The following is a 17,935-nucleotide window of genomic DNA, read 5'->3' as shown; positions in this document are numbered from 1 at the left end:
TGACTTTAGACTCTTTATTCCCAAACCATTGCAGCCACTACTAACTACTGAGCACTCATTGGTTTACCTCGAAGTACATAGTGCGAGAATCAATGAGGTGCTTGCTGAGAGACTGGGCCATAGAAGTAGCAGAAGACCTGCAATGCAAATCACCAGTTCTCACTTTGATAATGACCAGCATATAAAGGCATACACATATGATGCACTCCTGTTATTCAGTACACATATGATGCACTCCTGTTATTCAGTATAAGTCTATGTCAATTATGCACCCAGCGAGTTGGTTAAGTGGATAAGATTTCTAGTTCTATTACTGCTTGTTTTGGTTCATTCTGATGTTTAAACATTTGGGCAATGATGTTGCATGTTCCATTTACATTTGTAATGTCTGAAAACTCAATAAATATATATATGAAGAAAAAAAAGCATACACATATATTGATCCTAACTTCTTTGTACAGATAAACTTATATCTGAAGCATATGTAAATTGCTGGACTTCTCTCTGATGGGAGGCTATTCCACTCCCTTTCCGTGAAAAAAATTCCACTCCAGAAATTTCTCCTTAACTACCACCCTCCAGTTTCAGCGTGTGTACTTGTGTTCTAGGCCCTTATTCTGATCGGTGCGGCCGGATCCGAATATGCGGCCAGCACCATGCGTCCTAAACCCCGCCTTCCATACGGATCGCCAACTCCGTCCGTACGCGGTAAGAAGCTGTCTGAACGGACCGCACGTGTATTTCTCATGAATACACCTCCTCCATCTCAGGAAACCTCCCCCATCATTCGATGGTCGCAGACCGAGTGGCCAGGCAGCTCCCGCAACCTCAGACCACACGGGCATTTCTCCGTGCAAAAGCAGGGATCTGGGCGGGCAGCTGACATCCGGCAATGTCATATGTCCGCCCCCTACACGTGCATCACGGCCGCATTACCATACGTACGCCCAGCGTTTGCATGGGAACGCCCATGAAAAGCGGGGTGTAAACATATGGTAATGAGCCCAAACAGCCCTTCACACCCCTCTCAACCCCCTGTTCGTAGTGTACACATTTCATGCGGAATGTGGCCGTGCGTCCCGCTCGCACATGCGCAGACACAAAACATCGGTGGCACGAACGCACGCGGATATTACCGCACCAACCAGAATAAGGGCCCTAGTATTTGTCTTCTTTTGAACAATGTTTCTCTCATGTAGCTTTTCGCTCCAAACTATACATAATAAAAGCTATTAAGGTGGCGTGGCTGTGAATTATCCATATTTTTTGGTCATGTCCACTTCTTTGATACCTGTGGAGCTGGGTTGAAGACTTCATAGTGAAAGTACTACATATTTTTCCAGATTACAAACCTATTCATAATAGATACCTTATCACTCATATTTTTATTGCCACAGAAACTACCATTGCACAGTTTTGGAAACATCCTATTCCATCCCCTGTGGACCTAATTAAGGCTAAACTTAACTTATACTTTTACTATGGAAACCCTATATTGCCAATACTCCCCTTCTCATCCCTCACTGCTAACGAAATGGTTTCACTGGCAGGAGTTCCTCTCTGGAGGCCCCCGACCCTCTCCCCCTAAGTAGTTGTACTTCTAATTTTGAATATGCATTTTGACCACTTTGCTTTTTATATTTACCCTGTGTCCCACCCCTCCTTTCCACTGTTTTTTGCATCCCATCCCTTTGTTGTGAAAACCTAATAAAAACTATAAAAAATAACTATTAAGGTGCGTACACACTGTTCAATTCTGTCTTACAGTCTTTCCATCTAAGTTTTGTGGTATAGGCCATGGCCATATTTCAGTTGCCCTCCTTTGTACAATGTAGTTATATCCTTATGGAGATATGGCCTCTATAATTTAACACAGTATCCTAGATGGGTTTTTTCACATATATTGTTACTTCTCCTATGATTCTTTCCCACCCTGCACTTCCCAAAACAGAATCAGAATCACTTTATTGCCAAGTATATCAATGTACAGCATACATAATACACAGGGAATTTGTTTCCGATAACTACTGCTCCCACACAGTGTACATACATAACAGACCAAAACAGGATCATTACATGGGGAGGGCATCAGGGTTGTATTTAGATACATGTGCCAAGTGCCGAGATTAGCGCAATGAGGTGGAATCGCTGACCTTTGACTTTATTATGGAAGTTGCTTGGGGGGAAAACTGTTTCTGTGTCTGGCTGTCCTCGCCAGTTGAAAGCTGTACCGCCTCCCCAAAGTATTTCTACATTTACCTCTTGTGAGGTCTATCCATTGAAATCTTGGAGGCCTGATTTACACCCACATACTGATGATGATGATGATGATGATGATGACGACAGCAGTATTTTTTTGCTTACTTTTTAATGGCTTTCCCCATCCCCAAGTGACCAGCTCCATTGAGGTTTAATATGATAGGTCAACATCCACAATGTAAACACTGGAGTTGTGCCCTAACCATAACTGTAGCCTAACCCTAATTGCTTGTGGTGACACTGTGACTATCGACATTCACAACGTCAACATTTTAAACAAGAGACAAACCCAATGCGTTTATTCCCCAGACTCTTCACCCTTGATGAAGTCCAGATGACTAAAGGCATTGGGTGGCCTGCCATATTTGTGTAGCCTAGGTATTTTGATCATCATTGGGATCCTGCAGCCTTGCTATTCTTATGCAGGTAATATGTTTCGGATTGTAATAATTGTACATGCCACTTTCTTAAGGAATTGTTTTTTTTTTAACAAGTTTTAGGACCTATAAACTACACCAATAGACAGGGCCAGATTAAGGGCCTAATGTGCCTAGAGCTGAAAATGTTCAAGGGCTTCATATGGATAGTAAAAGAGGTGAGGCCAATGCCATGTAGGCACGTAGAACCCATACACGATACGCCCCAGTGTACCCTAAATATATAAAAGTACAAAAGTTGCATAAATGTGTAAACTAGGAATGCAATTTTAATGGAATGCTATTTATGGTCAGCTGTTGGTTAATCTGCCTGTAGAGAAGAACAAATAAAAAGCATAGTCTCTCCTTTTGATTGGATATTGACTCAAGTATTTGATTACAGTGAACCCTATTCTAGCACTGAGTATATATACAGTATCAAGCAAGATTATATTTATCTGATGAATATAAGAGAGTGTAATTGTATGACCAGAGAAAGTCTGTCAGGGAGTGTGTCATGACCGATGCAATGCACTATTTCAATTATCCACCTGGCTTGCTTTTCTATCTCCAAAAAGTTCTACATAACCCCATCTATGTGTAGCAAAGTGTACCTAGTGGCTTGATAGGCCATCTCCTACAGCTGCCATTATGTTTCTTACTATCAAAGTAATGCCAAGAGATCGGTTTCACTCTCCTTCCAATGCAACACAGCTGTTTTATTCATTATTTACATTCAGATTCCCTCCTTCATATTCTGTGTCCCTCCTTCCTTATGTAGGAATGATGGGGATATTTAGGCTTGGACATGGACCCTTTGTAAGGAACCAATTTACTGCAGTATTATGAATAATGTATTAATCCACTATTTATAGATAATAGAACCAATATAATTGACCATTACTCTAGAAATACAAGGTGCAAGCTACTTAAGTTATAACACAAATATATGTAAAGTTGAAATAAAGATATTTGGGTACTCTTTACCTAGCACGGCGCCCGCGATTAGAATCGCGGGCGTCGGGGGTAAAAAATCGCGGGCATCGCGGGTAAATCAAAAACGGGTGCGACGCGATGCCCGCGATGCCCGCGATTTTCCCATAGGGATCAATGTTAAAAGTCAGATTGGTCGCGATTTTAGCGTTAATTGGCTCAATGCCCGTGATTTTTACATAGGAAACAATGTTAAATGGGCCACAGAGCCCTAATAGTCCCCCTGAAGTGTGAAATGGCCCCCACAATTTTTAACGCCACCCCACGATCAACGTGAACCCGAAGCGTGGCGAGCGCAGCGAGCCCGCGAGGGGCGGCGGTACGCGTCCTCCGACCTTTTCATACCCCCACTATCCACGTCGGCGTGGAGTTGAGAATAGAATAGTGTGGCGAGCGCAGCGAGCCACCGAGCCCGAAGCGTGGCGAGCGCAGCGAGCCCCGCGAGGGGACGCGGATACCTTCACAGTTATACGCGTCCCCTAACGGGCTTCACAGGTGTCCGTGGCGACGCGGACACCTGTGAAGCCCGCGAGGGGACGCGTTTACCTGTGAAGGTATCCGCGTCCCCTCGCGGGGCTCGCTGCGCTCGCCACGCTTCGGGCTCGGTGGCTCGCTGCGCTCGCCACACTATTCTATTCTCAACTCCACGCCGACGTGGATAGTGGGGGTATGAAAAGGTCGGAGGACGCGTACCGCCGCCCCTCGCCTTCACAGTTATACGCGTCCCCTCACGGGCTTCACAGGTGTCCGTGGCGACGCGGACACCTGTGAAGCCCGCGAGGGGACGCGTTTACCTGTGAAGGTATCCGCGTCCCCTCGCGGGGCTCGCTGCGCTCGCCACACTTCGGGCTCGGTGGCTCGCTGCGCTCGCCACACTATTCTATTCTCAACTCCACGCCGACGTGGATAGTGGGGGTATGAAAAGGTCGTAGGACGCGTACCGCCGCCCCTCGCGGGCTCGCTGCGCTCGCCACGCTTTGGGTTCACGCTGATCGTGGGGTGGCGTTAAAAATTGTGGGGGCCATTTCACACTTCAGGGGGACTATTAGGGCTCTGTGGCCCATTTAACATTGTTTCCTATGTAAAAATCGCGACCAATCTGATTTTTAACATTGGTCCCTATGGGAAATTGCGGCCATCGCGGCCATCGCATCGCACCCGTTTTTTAGTGCATGCGATGGTCGCGATGGGCGCCGTGCTAGGTAAAGAGTACCGATATTTGAGATAAGGTACAGCAGGCCTTATGCCTATGATGCTACTGGTGGGCAATGCAGATATAGGTCACAAGTCTATAAATCGAAATTGCAGAGGACAATAGTCAGCTGGTCAGTGGCATTCATCTTTGATTGTTACAAGATGTACTTAAATAACTAAAAATAACATAACATATTTACAATAGAAATAAGCATCCTGCATTTAATAGATATCATACCTAAGGTTAATTGCTCCATGTAAGATTGAGATCCAGAGCCACCCAAGAACAAGGAATAGAACCATTAGTGGAAATGCGAAGACAAACCATGAACCGAAGTTCAGCACATCACAGCCTGGAAAGAAGCTTTATAGAAAAACAAACATGTTGGTTAGTGTATTAAACTGAGCTTTAACAAGCCCCATTACATGTAAAATGCTCTATGGTAGGTATTACCATGTATCCTTCCCAACATTAAAAATGATTATTGATTAATTACAGTAGAATAACCAAAAGTGCTACATGACAATTGATGTAGGTTGGGAACATAGGATCCTTAAGCAGATGATCTGGAATGAAGACCTAGTTTTGCCTTGCCTTAAAAATGTGGCAAACTCATCAAAATTCCCACACATCCTGCAACTCACAGGCTGTTACATAATTTCCTAGTGTTTAAAAAGGACATTCCAATATTATTTTTTAAATAATGTTTCTGTGAAACAAGAAGAATTTTATGAAACATGCAGAATATTGCTCGGTAACACTACAGTAATTCTAGAATGCAGCAATATACAGGTGAACTATAAGTGCCAGCAGGCCTCCTTGCATGCTGGGACTTGGAGAACCACAAGTTCCAGCATGTCAGAACCTGGTCTGCATGTGTGGTGATTTTTAGACACATTTTCCCAAATTCGCATCTCATTAAATATGCGATTTGTATACTCAATGGGAAAACTTCTGGATGCGAGTTCCGGAGTTACTAAAAATCGCACTTTCAGAATGTGCGAATTCACGGCAAAAAATGAATTCGGGAAAAAGTACGATTTTACCCGTTTTTTTATCTAAAAATCGCACAAATCATATTTTCGCATCTCATTAAATGTCACCCTATGACTATGAGATGTCGATATCACTATAATATACATGTGATATCATATTATGAGATTACACAGCCAATAGATATGCTGTTGCTTTGATGTATATTATATATCACCTTTTCAGTTGTCCCAGAAGGATGAGATTGGGCGCTGTACCAGTGAGAGTGGCTGTTCCCCCGATACTTGCAGAGTATGGGATGGAGATCAGAAACGCTTTCCAGATCCTTTTTCGATGTTCCTGTTCTTTCTTTATATTCAAATGCATCTCAATGGGAATTTCTATCTTTTCTGGTACTTCTTTGCTGTAAAATAATAGACTATATTGAGTATATATATGTTAAATATTAATTAATTTTTTTAAACTATGCATTGTATTAATATATGTACCTCAACAGAAGAAACCCAAGGGCTTGTAAATAGAGAGAAGAACACTGATATCAGACATCAGCACCTATTTGAGCTATAGGAACATGGGGTGAGATTTAATAGGATGAGAGATTCAGAAAGTGAGAGATTTGGTAAGAAATATCCAGTTTTTTTAAAGCGGCAATCATTTACACAGCAAAACCAGTTTGATTTTGAAGTGTAAATGCTTGCCGCTTTAAAAAAACTGGAGATTTCTTACCAAATCTCTCACTTTCTGAATCTCTCATCCTATTAAATCTCACCCACTATGTTTTTGTGTTTAATATGAGACTGCAAGATGATAGCAAATACTTTGACAATATGAGACCTACCTTGGACAACTAAAGCTAAGCATACACTAGGGCAACTTCTCCCCTCGGAGAAGTCACCCACAATCCCCCCATGAGCCACCATGGATCACATGCTATATATGACGCATGTGGTCTTTTGCTTGCGATATATATCGCATGCGATCCCAGCCAAGCCTGACCAGCTCAGAAGCAATCCAAAAGATTGCTTCTGCAGACGGTGCAACTCACAGGCTCCGGTGTGATGCGAACAGGACTGTGCATTGCATTGGACCGGTTGTCAGTCACATGCAATTTGGACATTTTCTTGCCACTAATCGCCGCAATTGCAAGAAAAGAGCACAAATTGCACATGAATTGCCCTAGTGTATGGGCGCCTTAGCAACCACATGGTTCTGACATGACAATTTTGTACTGTGGGTGTTAGTAGTATGTTTCTGTATATGTTTAATATGGTAACTACTATGCTATATTGGACACAGTAGTGTAAAGACCAATGTTACGCTATAGTTGGGTACACATTATGCAATTTTAATTTTTATGTATGATAAAGATATCGTTAATATTATCATGCATATCGGCTAATGTGTCTGCACTATATTGTTAACAATGCACACTCCCCCTCTGTCATCTGTACATGCAGTCATATCTGGTCAACAACATCATGCTCCTTTATTTGGCTTCTGAACATTCAGTATATATGCACTATATCGAAAATTCAATGGAAAATCATTAGTGATATTGTTTGTAGACAATTTTGCATAATTTGACACAACAATGTCTTAGCACCATTGAGTTATTATTTATTTATTTATAGTGGAGCAGATAACAGAGCGCTTTACAACTGATGACAACGCTGAAAGAACAAACTGGGTTAAACAGACAGACATAGAGGTTGGAGGGCCCTGCTGCAAGCTTGCAAGCTATAGGGAAATAGGAGGGAAACACAAGGACAGGTACCTGTAATATCATAGCAGTCCCACCAGGCTCAGAAGGGAAACTATATAATACATCAGTGCCTCTGAGGGTTATGTGGGTGGTACCTAAATGGGATAGGCTTGCCTGAAGAGGTGAGTTTTCAGGGAACACTTGAAAGTTTGGAGGCTTGTGTGCAGGAGGGCAATCCATAGGGCACAGGAGGGCATTCCATAGGGTGGGTGCAGCCCTTTGAAAGTCCTGTAACAGTGAATGGGAGCTAGTAATCCATCCAGAAGAGAGCCGCAAATCTTGTGCAGGGCGGAGAGAGAGCGAGTTGGGAGATATTTTGAGATAAGTGAGGAGATATAGGTTGGTGTGGTTTGGTTAATAGCTTTATATGTGAGTAGAAGTATTTTGTATTGAATACGGTAGAATATGGGCAACCAATGGAGGGATTGGCAGAGTGGATCAGCAGACGATAAACGTCTGGCTAGGAAGATCAGCCTCGCTGCAGCATTCAAAATAGATTGCAGTGTCGAGAGCCTGTTGCCTGTTCTTGGGAAGACCAACAAGGAGACTACTGCAATAATCAATGCAAGAGATAATGAGTGCATGGATAAGCTTTTTAGCAGTATCGTGTATAAGATAGGGTCGTATCTTGGATATGTTTTTTTAGATGCATGTAACATGATTTTGAGACAGACTGAATGTGGGGAATGAAGGACAGTTCAGAGTCAAGGGTGTGAAGATTAATGCAAGTTATAAAGGAAAGGATAAACTCAGCAGCAAAAGCGCTACACATATGCTTGTGAACATATGTTGATAAAAAAAATGGGTCATAAATAACCCAAATTTAATAGAAACCACTTCATATTTAGAGTTTTGCGCTGTTGAAATTCTTCATATACAATGTCTAATATGGGGGGAAAAAATACAATATACCACTGTTCATATTCAGTGGCGGGCTGGGCCGGGGGGTAGGGTGCCACATGCCCCCCGGGCCGGTATATACTGGCTGGGGCTCGGCTGGCTGTGTGCATCTTGCACACCCCTGCTGCCGCAGCCGCCTCCGAGTCCAGCCGCGCAGACAGCCTTCTGTAAGGCGACGGCCCCTCCAAATATGGCCGCCACCTTGGAGGAGACAGACACTAGAGGTACTGCCATACCTCTAGTGTCTGTCAGTGCAGCCAGCATCGGGTGTGACCGCGTGAGCAGCAGGATGTGTCACACGCGTTAGCTGAGGTGAGGACTATCCTGGAGGAGCCCAATGAGTGGCAAACAGCCTGCGGCCTCTGACAGGTAAGTGTCAGCTCTGCGGTCAGGGTGGTGGTTCCCGGCTGTAATGTCCTCTCCCTGCAGTGGGCCAGTCGAAATATTTTTTGTTTTGTTCTCTTGCAAATACCAAAGGCTGCATTGTTTAATATTTTAATGTATGTATGGCTTTTATTTGTCTTTGGTCTATTAAATGTAAAATATTTAATTTGCTGCATTGGTTTTGCAGAAATAAATGTGGGTATTCTTATGTCTGAGAGATATAACAATATGAGAAATATACCTCTGACAGTGAGTATGTAGGTAAGCAGCAGTTATGTGGTAAAATATGTAATAGGCATAATTATGTGTAATGGAGATTACGGTGTGTGGCAGAATGTTTCTTGGGCATTACGTTGTTGGCGTTATGTGTAATGGGCATTACGGTGTGTGTGTGGCATTATGTTTAATTGGCATTACGGTGTGTGGCATTATGACGTTGGCATTATGTGTAATGGGTATTATGGTGTGTGGTATTATGTGTAATGGGTATTACGGTGTGTGGTATTATGTTTATTGGGCATTACGTTGTTGGCGTTATGTGTAATGGGCATTACGGTGTGTGGCAGTATGTTTATTGGGCATTATGTTGTTGGCATTATGTGTAATGTGCATTACGGTGTGTGGCATTACAGTGTGTGGCATTATGTTTAATTGGCATTATGGCGTTGGCATTATGTGTAATGTGCATTACGGTGTGGGGCATTACGGTGTGTGGCATTATGTTTAATTGGCATTACGGTGTGTGGCATTATGGCGTTGGCATTATGTGTAATGGGCATTACGGTGTGTGGTATTATGCTTATTGGGCATTATGTTGTTGGCTTTATATGTAATAGGCATTACAGTGCTGGTGTTAAGGATGCTAGAGGAGGCCGCCGCCTCCTCTAACATCCCTAAAAAAACTGTCTGCTGTACGGGGGCAGCCATTTTGTTGTGTCATTTTTCATTACTGCAGGAGACGGAGCCCGGAGGCTATCTGCGGTGCCGGACTGAATGCGGTGGCGGCGGCATGCGGAGGGGTAAGGTAATTTTTTGGCGGGGGGCGCCACAATATTAGTTACGCCTCTGGGTGGTGATATGATGGCAATGGTGGTGGGCCACTTGCTTGTGTTGCCCCCCAGGCTGAAAGTTGCCAGCCAGCCCCTGTTCATATTCATTATACTGTATTGTATATTTAAATAAAAATGTTTATAAAATAACACAACCAGCTGTGAATATCAAGGTTTACATAAACATAAAAACATACATATTATACAGTGTATGCAAAAACTTTTACTAGCAGATAAGGAGAAAACCTTTGTATGGGGAACTGCATATTATGTTTCTATTTGTAGCTGTGTATATCCATAATTTACATTTTTGTGATATAATTGCGACATATCACAATATTTTTAGTCTAAAGCACACCTACATGTGTGCTTTCAATGTACCTACAGATTTATCTGTCTAATCTGTATGGTGGGGGAAAAAATCTGGTAATGTATATAGGAGCATTTGAGAATCCACCATTTGCTACCAAATGCTGAAAAATGGACAAACGAATGTTTATTAACTCAAATGAATTTAACCAAGTTGTCTGAACGACCACCACTGTTTTCCAGTGTTGGGGAGCAAATGTTCAATTCCCATTCATTGCCATGTTTTTGTTCCCACCCGACTAGTTGGACAGAGACATCTATATTTGTCTATCCAGCTTTAGATACAATTTAGATAAGATATCCAAAGCAGCCGTTTATAATTATTGATATTTGATATTAACCTGATCGGTGGCTCCCTCCTCTGCTGGATCTCTGTCTCCTGTTTTATTTTTTTTTAATGGCAGGCGGGTGCGGAGAAGCACCAAAGGGACACAGCGTTTCTGTCCATGTACAGAGAACATGCGCCCCTCCAAAAAAGGATGCTGCCTTAGAAGAGACACCTCCTGCACCTCTAGTGCCTGTCAGGGCACCCAGGACACAGTGCAGAATTTGGGAGCGCTGGCACACTGTGCGATGTAACCCAGTGGGCAATGAGCATGTCACAACCCCAGGGCAAAAAGCATATAATCCCTCCTAGCCAACAAGCATGTAATCCCCCTTGGCATTGAGCATTAATCTCTCCCTTGGATCTAGCAAGAAACTCCTTGCAACGATCATGGATATAAGTGGCACTTATGTGGCATAATATGTAATAGGCATTATGGTATGTTACATAATATGTAATAGGTATTAATGTATGTGGCATATGTAATGGGTATTACGGTGTGTGGTATAAAATGTAACAGGCATTACGTTGTATAATGACTGACCGTGTGACCTTTTTCCCGGCTTAAATATCAGTTCCCATTACATTCTGGCCTATATTTTACATAAAAACTGACTTTATAGCAGCAACACCATACACCAGTGTTTTTCAACCACCGTGCCGTGGCACATTAGTGTGCCTTGAGTTGTTCTCAAGTGTGCCCCCAGATCTAGAGATGCCCAAACCAGTATACAGCCACCACCAGTTCAACTGTTATATGCTGGTCTCTTCTTTTCATGTAAAGGGCCAATGTATTTTATTTTTGTTACCTGTGGGGACCAGTGTGATTGTTTTCTATATATGGGGGCCAATAGGTTTGTTTTTTTCCTGTGGGGGCCAATGTGTTTTACCCTGTGGGGATCTCATGATGTGCCTTGGCAATTATAAAATCTTATTTAGTGCGCCGCAAGGTAAAAAGGTTGAAAATCACTGCCATACACAATCTCAATATGTAGGGGCTATTTCAACTCAAAGATTGGTCTGTTTAAGCAGATATTGACCTTTGCTACTCATTCTAATCTCTTCAAGGCTACTTCTAATACTGATCATATATAAACACTAACATTTGCTCTCTGTAAAAGAAGTTTTAAATGTACAGATTACATAAAAGTCTACCTTCCCCTGCAATATCTGCTCTTAGCATGGACTTAGAATATACTAAGGGGTAAGAACAAAACACTAATCTCAGCTGGTTTCTTTGCACTTCTTGCACCTCCTGGGTCAGCCAAACATTTGCTGATAACTAAACAACTGTAAAACATTAAACACTTTTTAAAATCATTAACCTTAAATATCTCGTAGGAAACTGTGCCACTATATAAACTCACTTACTGAACTCACATCTCATTTGTACTAACATTGGAAATCTAATAAAAGAAATGAAAGTGCAATGGTTCTGATTTACAGTAATACGCAAACACCGTGGATTGCATACTTTTTTTTATGGCCTCTGCACTGTGCATGTGCAGGACGCATTCTGCATTGCTGCTTGCAGTGCCCCCAAACCAAACCATGACTCACATGCTGTGGCTGCTTGGGGGGGCAGAGGCAGGACCCATTTTACAAAATATGGGGCGTATCCTTCATTGTGACCATCAGTCCTGATGGGGATCTGTGATGCCTGCAAGAGGCTTCTCTTTTCTTCAGATGCCTCCTATGTCCATGAATAATAAAACTAACAGCTCTGTATTCAATATCTCTTACTAAAAATAATCACCGGATAATTCTGCTATTTAGCAATAAAGTAACATGATCATTTTTATTAATATTAATGCTGCAAAAAAACAAATCAATTATTGATAAGAGCACACATGAGTGTAAGCAATACATTTGCATAAATAAAGATATAAAATATTAATCAATAATGAATTCATTGCAATAGAGCACTATTTAAAATGTCTATGAAGATGAAAAAGAACCTCCCAATAACAAGTCACAGATGAGCAGATTATAGCACTGGCGTATGTATAATGGGTGCACACTGCACACCCTGTACCCATATAAAAATACTCACCTTCCTGTCTGGCTTAGGGTGTGCAGCATAAAAAATCACTTGGATTATGGCCGGCGCGGCCATTTTCTAGTAACTCACATATATGCAATAGATGTCAACTGCACTGCCAGAGAAGAAGGGGGCCCAATCTGAGCCTGCACATGGGCCCCCTCCTCTCTTAAAGCACCTCTGATCGATAGACTATTATCTTTGGATGCAAAGTTAAATATCTGTGCTGAAAATGATCCCATTTATCTCACCAGTCTTAGAGTATTAATAAAGCTTGAATGTTGTAAAGGAACCTTACAGACTGTTTGTCGAGAACAAGTTGGGACCCATATTAGATAAATATAATGTATTGGACCAGAAAATCAAGTTGTCCCGTACTGACTGGATACCCTGGCATATGAGCTGCCAATTTACCCAACTGGCTATGTAAAATCTCCTGGAAGGAGGCAAAAGTCCAATTTACAAAGATTGGCCAGTGAGTTTAGCACACCAGTAGAAGCCTGCTTCTAATCCCTCTAATTTCTGGTGTATAGCACTGAACTGCTGCAGCTTGGGAAGTGGTGTCTAACATCAGTGCTGCAGAGCACAAGAACAAGGTTCCACACATCTGCTGCATCTTTGTGCACATCAGCTATGCTAAATTATGCAAACACAACTGGAGGAGTCAAGTAAAAATTCACCGACTGCCAGCATCTGTGATCTGGTGCTGCATCCAGAGATATCACTCTAAATCACCTGCATGAACATCGCACATCTGAGTAACCGCAGGTGATCCAATGAAATCACGCTGCCTGAATGAACCAGACACATTCCCGCTCTCACTGCCACCTCCAAATGCCAGCAACACGTCAATCATGCTGCAGATTTTGGGACACTGCATGCAACATCGTAGACACAGATCTACATACAGTGGGTGGGATATTCTAACATCCACAGCCTTCTAAAGCCCCCCCCCCCCCCCCCTTCGCCGTGTACCACATTGTTAATGATCGCATATGCTCTAACATATGGGATCCTTAATCCAAGGGACATCTCTTGCGATAAGAGCTGTCCCTGGCGATGCGGCCCCGCCTCAGGGCATGCTGGGAGGGATCTGTGACGGATCCCTCACACAGCGCTGCGGTAAGAAGCCCATAGGCTTCTTCAGGGAATCGCCCGCATTTCTGCTTTAGAGAATCCCACCCAGTATGTGTAGTGTGGTCTCTCCGCACATATGCAGCTCTTAAAACACCAGAGATGTGCATTAACCCCTTCAGTGGTGGGGTTCTTTTAGGGAGCGCTCCTCACAGGGCAGGTTTTTTTGGGGGGAGCGCTCCCTAAAAAAAAAAAATCGACCACTGTGTCTCCCTTGGCTGCGCCACAGAGCACTAAATCAGCAGTTGCCCTGCCCCCGACAACCTGGCCATGTGCTAACCTCACACCACACAAAGTCGTGGGGAAGGAGGCTGGGCAGCCAGAGCTGGGCAGTGGCTGAAGCGGAGCTCAGCGTTCAGCTCAGATCTCAACTCAGCAGCACTAAGGAGTGCAACAGTGGCAATCCCGATAATTTTCCAAGTTCACCTGTCTGGGCACTGGAGCATAGCCCTTAAAATTCTTGGGATTACCACTAAAGGGGTAAACATTGATATAGTGTACATGGGGAATCAGTGGCCATCTTGTCTTTACTGTGTACAGTGACATGATGGGAGACAGAATCTCCTGAGTAGCTTTTATGAGAGACCTGGTTACTACTGTATGTAGATTATAAAGCTGTTCCAGTATCTTGCACTGCTAACCATTAGTGGCATACACTCAGTGATTAGTGAGCTCTATCCAAGCTCACTCCACTCAAATTCCAATCTATCACCGGTACCTATGTAACAGTGAGTACAGCTATCCAGTGGCGGCTCCAGGGGAGGGGCTAAATCACAGTTCAAAATTAAAGGAGGGGAGCCACACCAACTGCCACCACCTGCCATTCTACTGACTCACTGGCAGTTGGTGTGCCTCCCCTATTTGAATTTTGAACTGTGCAGCACCTCTGGAGTCACCACTTCTGCTATCTATCAGTAAACCAACACCTCTTGTATGTGCCTATGTAATTCTGAAATATGAATGAACAAGCTTGTTTTAGCACACAATTAATTTCCAATGTTTATATTACATCACTAGAATTTTTTTCCTATTAAATTCTTGTAATAGAATGTTAAATAAACACTGAACTTACCTTTCACTGCTAGTGAGCATCTGCAGTTCTGTAAGCACAGGGTGTAAAATATTATCTTGCATGGTAGCTGTAAGGAAAATTATTTATTAGATCAGCACCAACCAGTCATTGTCCAATATTTCTGGGAAAACAAATATTTCTAAAGTACTTTTAACATCTACTATATGTATGCTATTGTTATACAGCGCTGGCCCTAGGCATAGGCAAACTAGACATTTTCCTAGGACACTTGCAATACCTAGGAGATGATTCAGCTTTACCAGTGGTGGTTCGTCTGTCACCTGACAGATGGCAGTAGCGGCTCAAGGGTTTTTTACCTATAATAAGCAATATGATTTTTTTCCGTGTTGGGGCTAATGTATGTATTTTTTCCCTTGTTGTGCTCATTGTGTGTGTGTCAACATGACTTTTATTGTAAAAAAACTTATTTAGGAAACTTGTTTATTTATTAGTATCAAGATAATAATTAGTTGTTTACTGTTGGCCACTTTGGCAAGGACTCTTTGATAAAGCTCCAGTTGGGAGTGAAACGCGTCAGTGGCTACCGTTTTGTGGACCCCCATTTATCAAGAACTTTTTGGTAAAGCTTCAATTGGGAGAAAAACGCATCAGAGCTATCCGTTGTAGACTCCTAATATTGCCATATACTCCTGTGGACAGGACCCCAACATTAGAGAGTGGATGGAAACTGCAGCAGCACACGTTTTTTTCAGAGAAACAACCCCAGCAGCACAGCCGCACAACAAAGTGGAGCCCAGTGGCAGCGGCAATCTGTCTACATTTATCCTCACCATGGGAGAGGCAAAACTATCTCCAAGCCAGTCTGAACACTTCTATTGGGAGAGGAGTCCGGGCTCATGTCATTTCCGTTAATGTATTAAAGATTTCACATATAACTTTCCATTAAGGACTTGATATGCCCACACATGGGGATTCCTTAACTGGCAATTAACAGAATCAAAACTTTATTATGATGGTGTACTGTTCTTTAAGGAACTTTTAATATCGGTCCACCTCTTTTTTCTAAAATCTATTTTTTATTTATATGCGCATATTTCATTATATAGTAATATTACTTTCTGTGTTGAATAAATATAACATTTTGTATAACAAGTTAATATGATTGTTTTCCATGGCAGCCCTGTTTTAGTTATATAGCGCAGAGAAAACAAATATATTAAATAGAGATGTGTGGGTTCAGTTTTACTCAGTTTTACTCAGATTTACTCAGTTCTCAAATCCGAATCGTCTATTGGCTGTCATGTGTTTTGGCTAGCCAATAAGATCCAAATTTGAGAACCGAATAAATCAGAGTAAAACTGAACCTTCTAACATTCCAAGTGCAACAAACCAGGCAAGGTTCCAGCAGGAACAACTGTACCTAGTTCATAGATCTATTATGACACCTAAACGCATGTATGAATTTGGAGGAAGTGCTAATGCTAACTGCCCTAAATGCCAGATTAATACCAGGTTAATTTTGGCATTTGCTAAGGGTGTGTCCGAAGGTGGCCGAATTCTGGATAGCAGTGATAGAAATAATAATATCAAAAGGCATCCAAAAAATAGCTGCACCCGAAAGTGTGTGTGTTGTCTGTAATAGAGAACATTACAGTAGACAAACATGCTAGACAACTGATTTGCATTGCTAGAAAATGGTGGCTATGTGGCTTGCTTTAGTCAACACGACCGTAGCACATGAAAAACATGTACATCTGGCTAGAGGGACGGAACAAAAGTTTTATCAGATCTGGAACAGATGGGTGAGCTCGATGGGGACTTAAATTGTAGGAAATCAGAACTGGATCGGACCGGGGACTGGGCAGAAGGCGTAATCTTGGGAGTTAATATCTAGGAGGGATCATAGTTGACCTAACAAAAAGAGGGTGGGAAGGATTAGTGTGAAGTAATATGTATGCAAACTATAGTTTATTGGTGAGATTAATGTAACAGTTGTTTGTGTAGAGAGACGGTGTTGCACATTGGCCTCCACGTACACAAGATAATAAAGGAAAGGAAGGAGGTAAATATAGTATAGCATAATATAGTCTGATAAACAGGTAAAAGAAAGACATTGGTGAAAAATTTAGTAATTTTGCAATATTAGAAGGACAATAGTTGTAAGCTAGTAAAGTTATTGGGAGGAACAATAAATTACATTAAATATTTGAAAATTATCACTCGTATGAATATTTTGATTGAAATAATAGATAATAGAAGATTCACATAGCGCAGGAATTACAAGAAAGACAGAAAGATATTATTAATACGTAGTTTTACTTAAGTGAGGGAGGTAGGAAAAATATAGGAAATAAAGGATTAGTTTAAGTAGGATACATGCACAAGGCCAATGTAATTTAAATGGTAGTCAGGGGCTGGTGGAGACCATTGTCGCAACATAATAAATAGATAATGAAATGGATAATGCCTGTACAAAAAAGCGACACACTATATGGAAATGTTTTGTGACTCGACTAAACTATGTCATATTGTCATGATTGCATAGATATGTTCTAAATGGAAAAAGTTAAAAATAAAGATGGAATTTAAAAAAAAAAAAAAATTGAGCCTGCACATCTCTAATAATAATTTAGTATTACCTGAGCTGTTGTCGCTCTTCATTCTTTTATCCTCACTACATTTTTCTCCAAACAGACTTGTAAGGATGGCATTTGCAATGGGGAGCATCATGGCAGTAGAAGCAGTGTTACTCAACCACATGGACAGGAAAGCCGTTGTCATCATCATTCCCAGTATGAGCCTGAAAGGAAGAAAGTGTATTAATTCTTTCAAAAAATGAGTATCAATTTTAGGTTGGCGAAGTCTTATTTTCATTTTCATGTCTCTGAGAAAAGACATAGCTTGATTCATTAATCTAGGGAAAAGAAGATACCATGTCCATATGTAACATTGTAAACATGTAATAATACGAATTGTCCTCTCAATTATTCTATGTTATCAAACAAATACCAATGCACATGGCACTGTTATATCGATTCCTAAAAAATAAAAGATTAAAAATCCTAGGGAAATGTAAGTTATG

The 17,935-nt window shown here is 41.9% G+C and overlaps 1 protein-coding gene across 3 annotated transcripts in view; it reads right to left on the bottom strand.

Moving 5' to 3' along the window:
• SLC13A3 (solute carrier family 13 member 3) overlaps nt 1-17,935 on the bottom strand; it is a 119,775-nt gene that overhangs the window by 27,506 nt on the left and 74,334 nt on the right. For all 3 annotated transcript variants that reach the window (XM_083146997.1, XM_083146996.1, XM_083146998.1), the window contains 4 exons: nt 17,493-17,653; nt 14,893-14,959; nt 6,074-6,259; nt 5,101-5,226 (listed from right to left, as the gene is read on the bottom strand). In XM_083146997.1, coding sequence (XP_083003123.1) covers nt 5,101-5,226; nt 6,074-6,259; nt 14,893-14,959; nt 17,493-17,653 — 540 coding nt within the window. The remainder of the gene's footprint in view (nt 1-5,100; nt 5,227-6,073; nt 6,260-14,892; nt 14,960-17,492; nt 17,654-17,935) is intronic.

Source organism: Crinia signifera, chromosome 6, assembly GCF_055691185.1.
Source record: "Crinia signifera chromosome 6, ASM5569118v1, whole genome shotgun sequence".
Lineage (NCBI taxonomy): Eukaryota > Metazoa > Chordata > Amphibia > Anura > Myobatrachidae > Crinia > Crinia signifera.
This window is presented reverse-complemented; position numbering and strand designations above follow the sequence as displayed.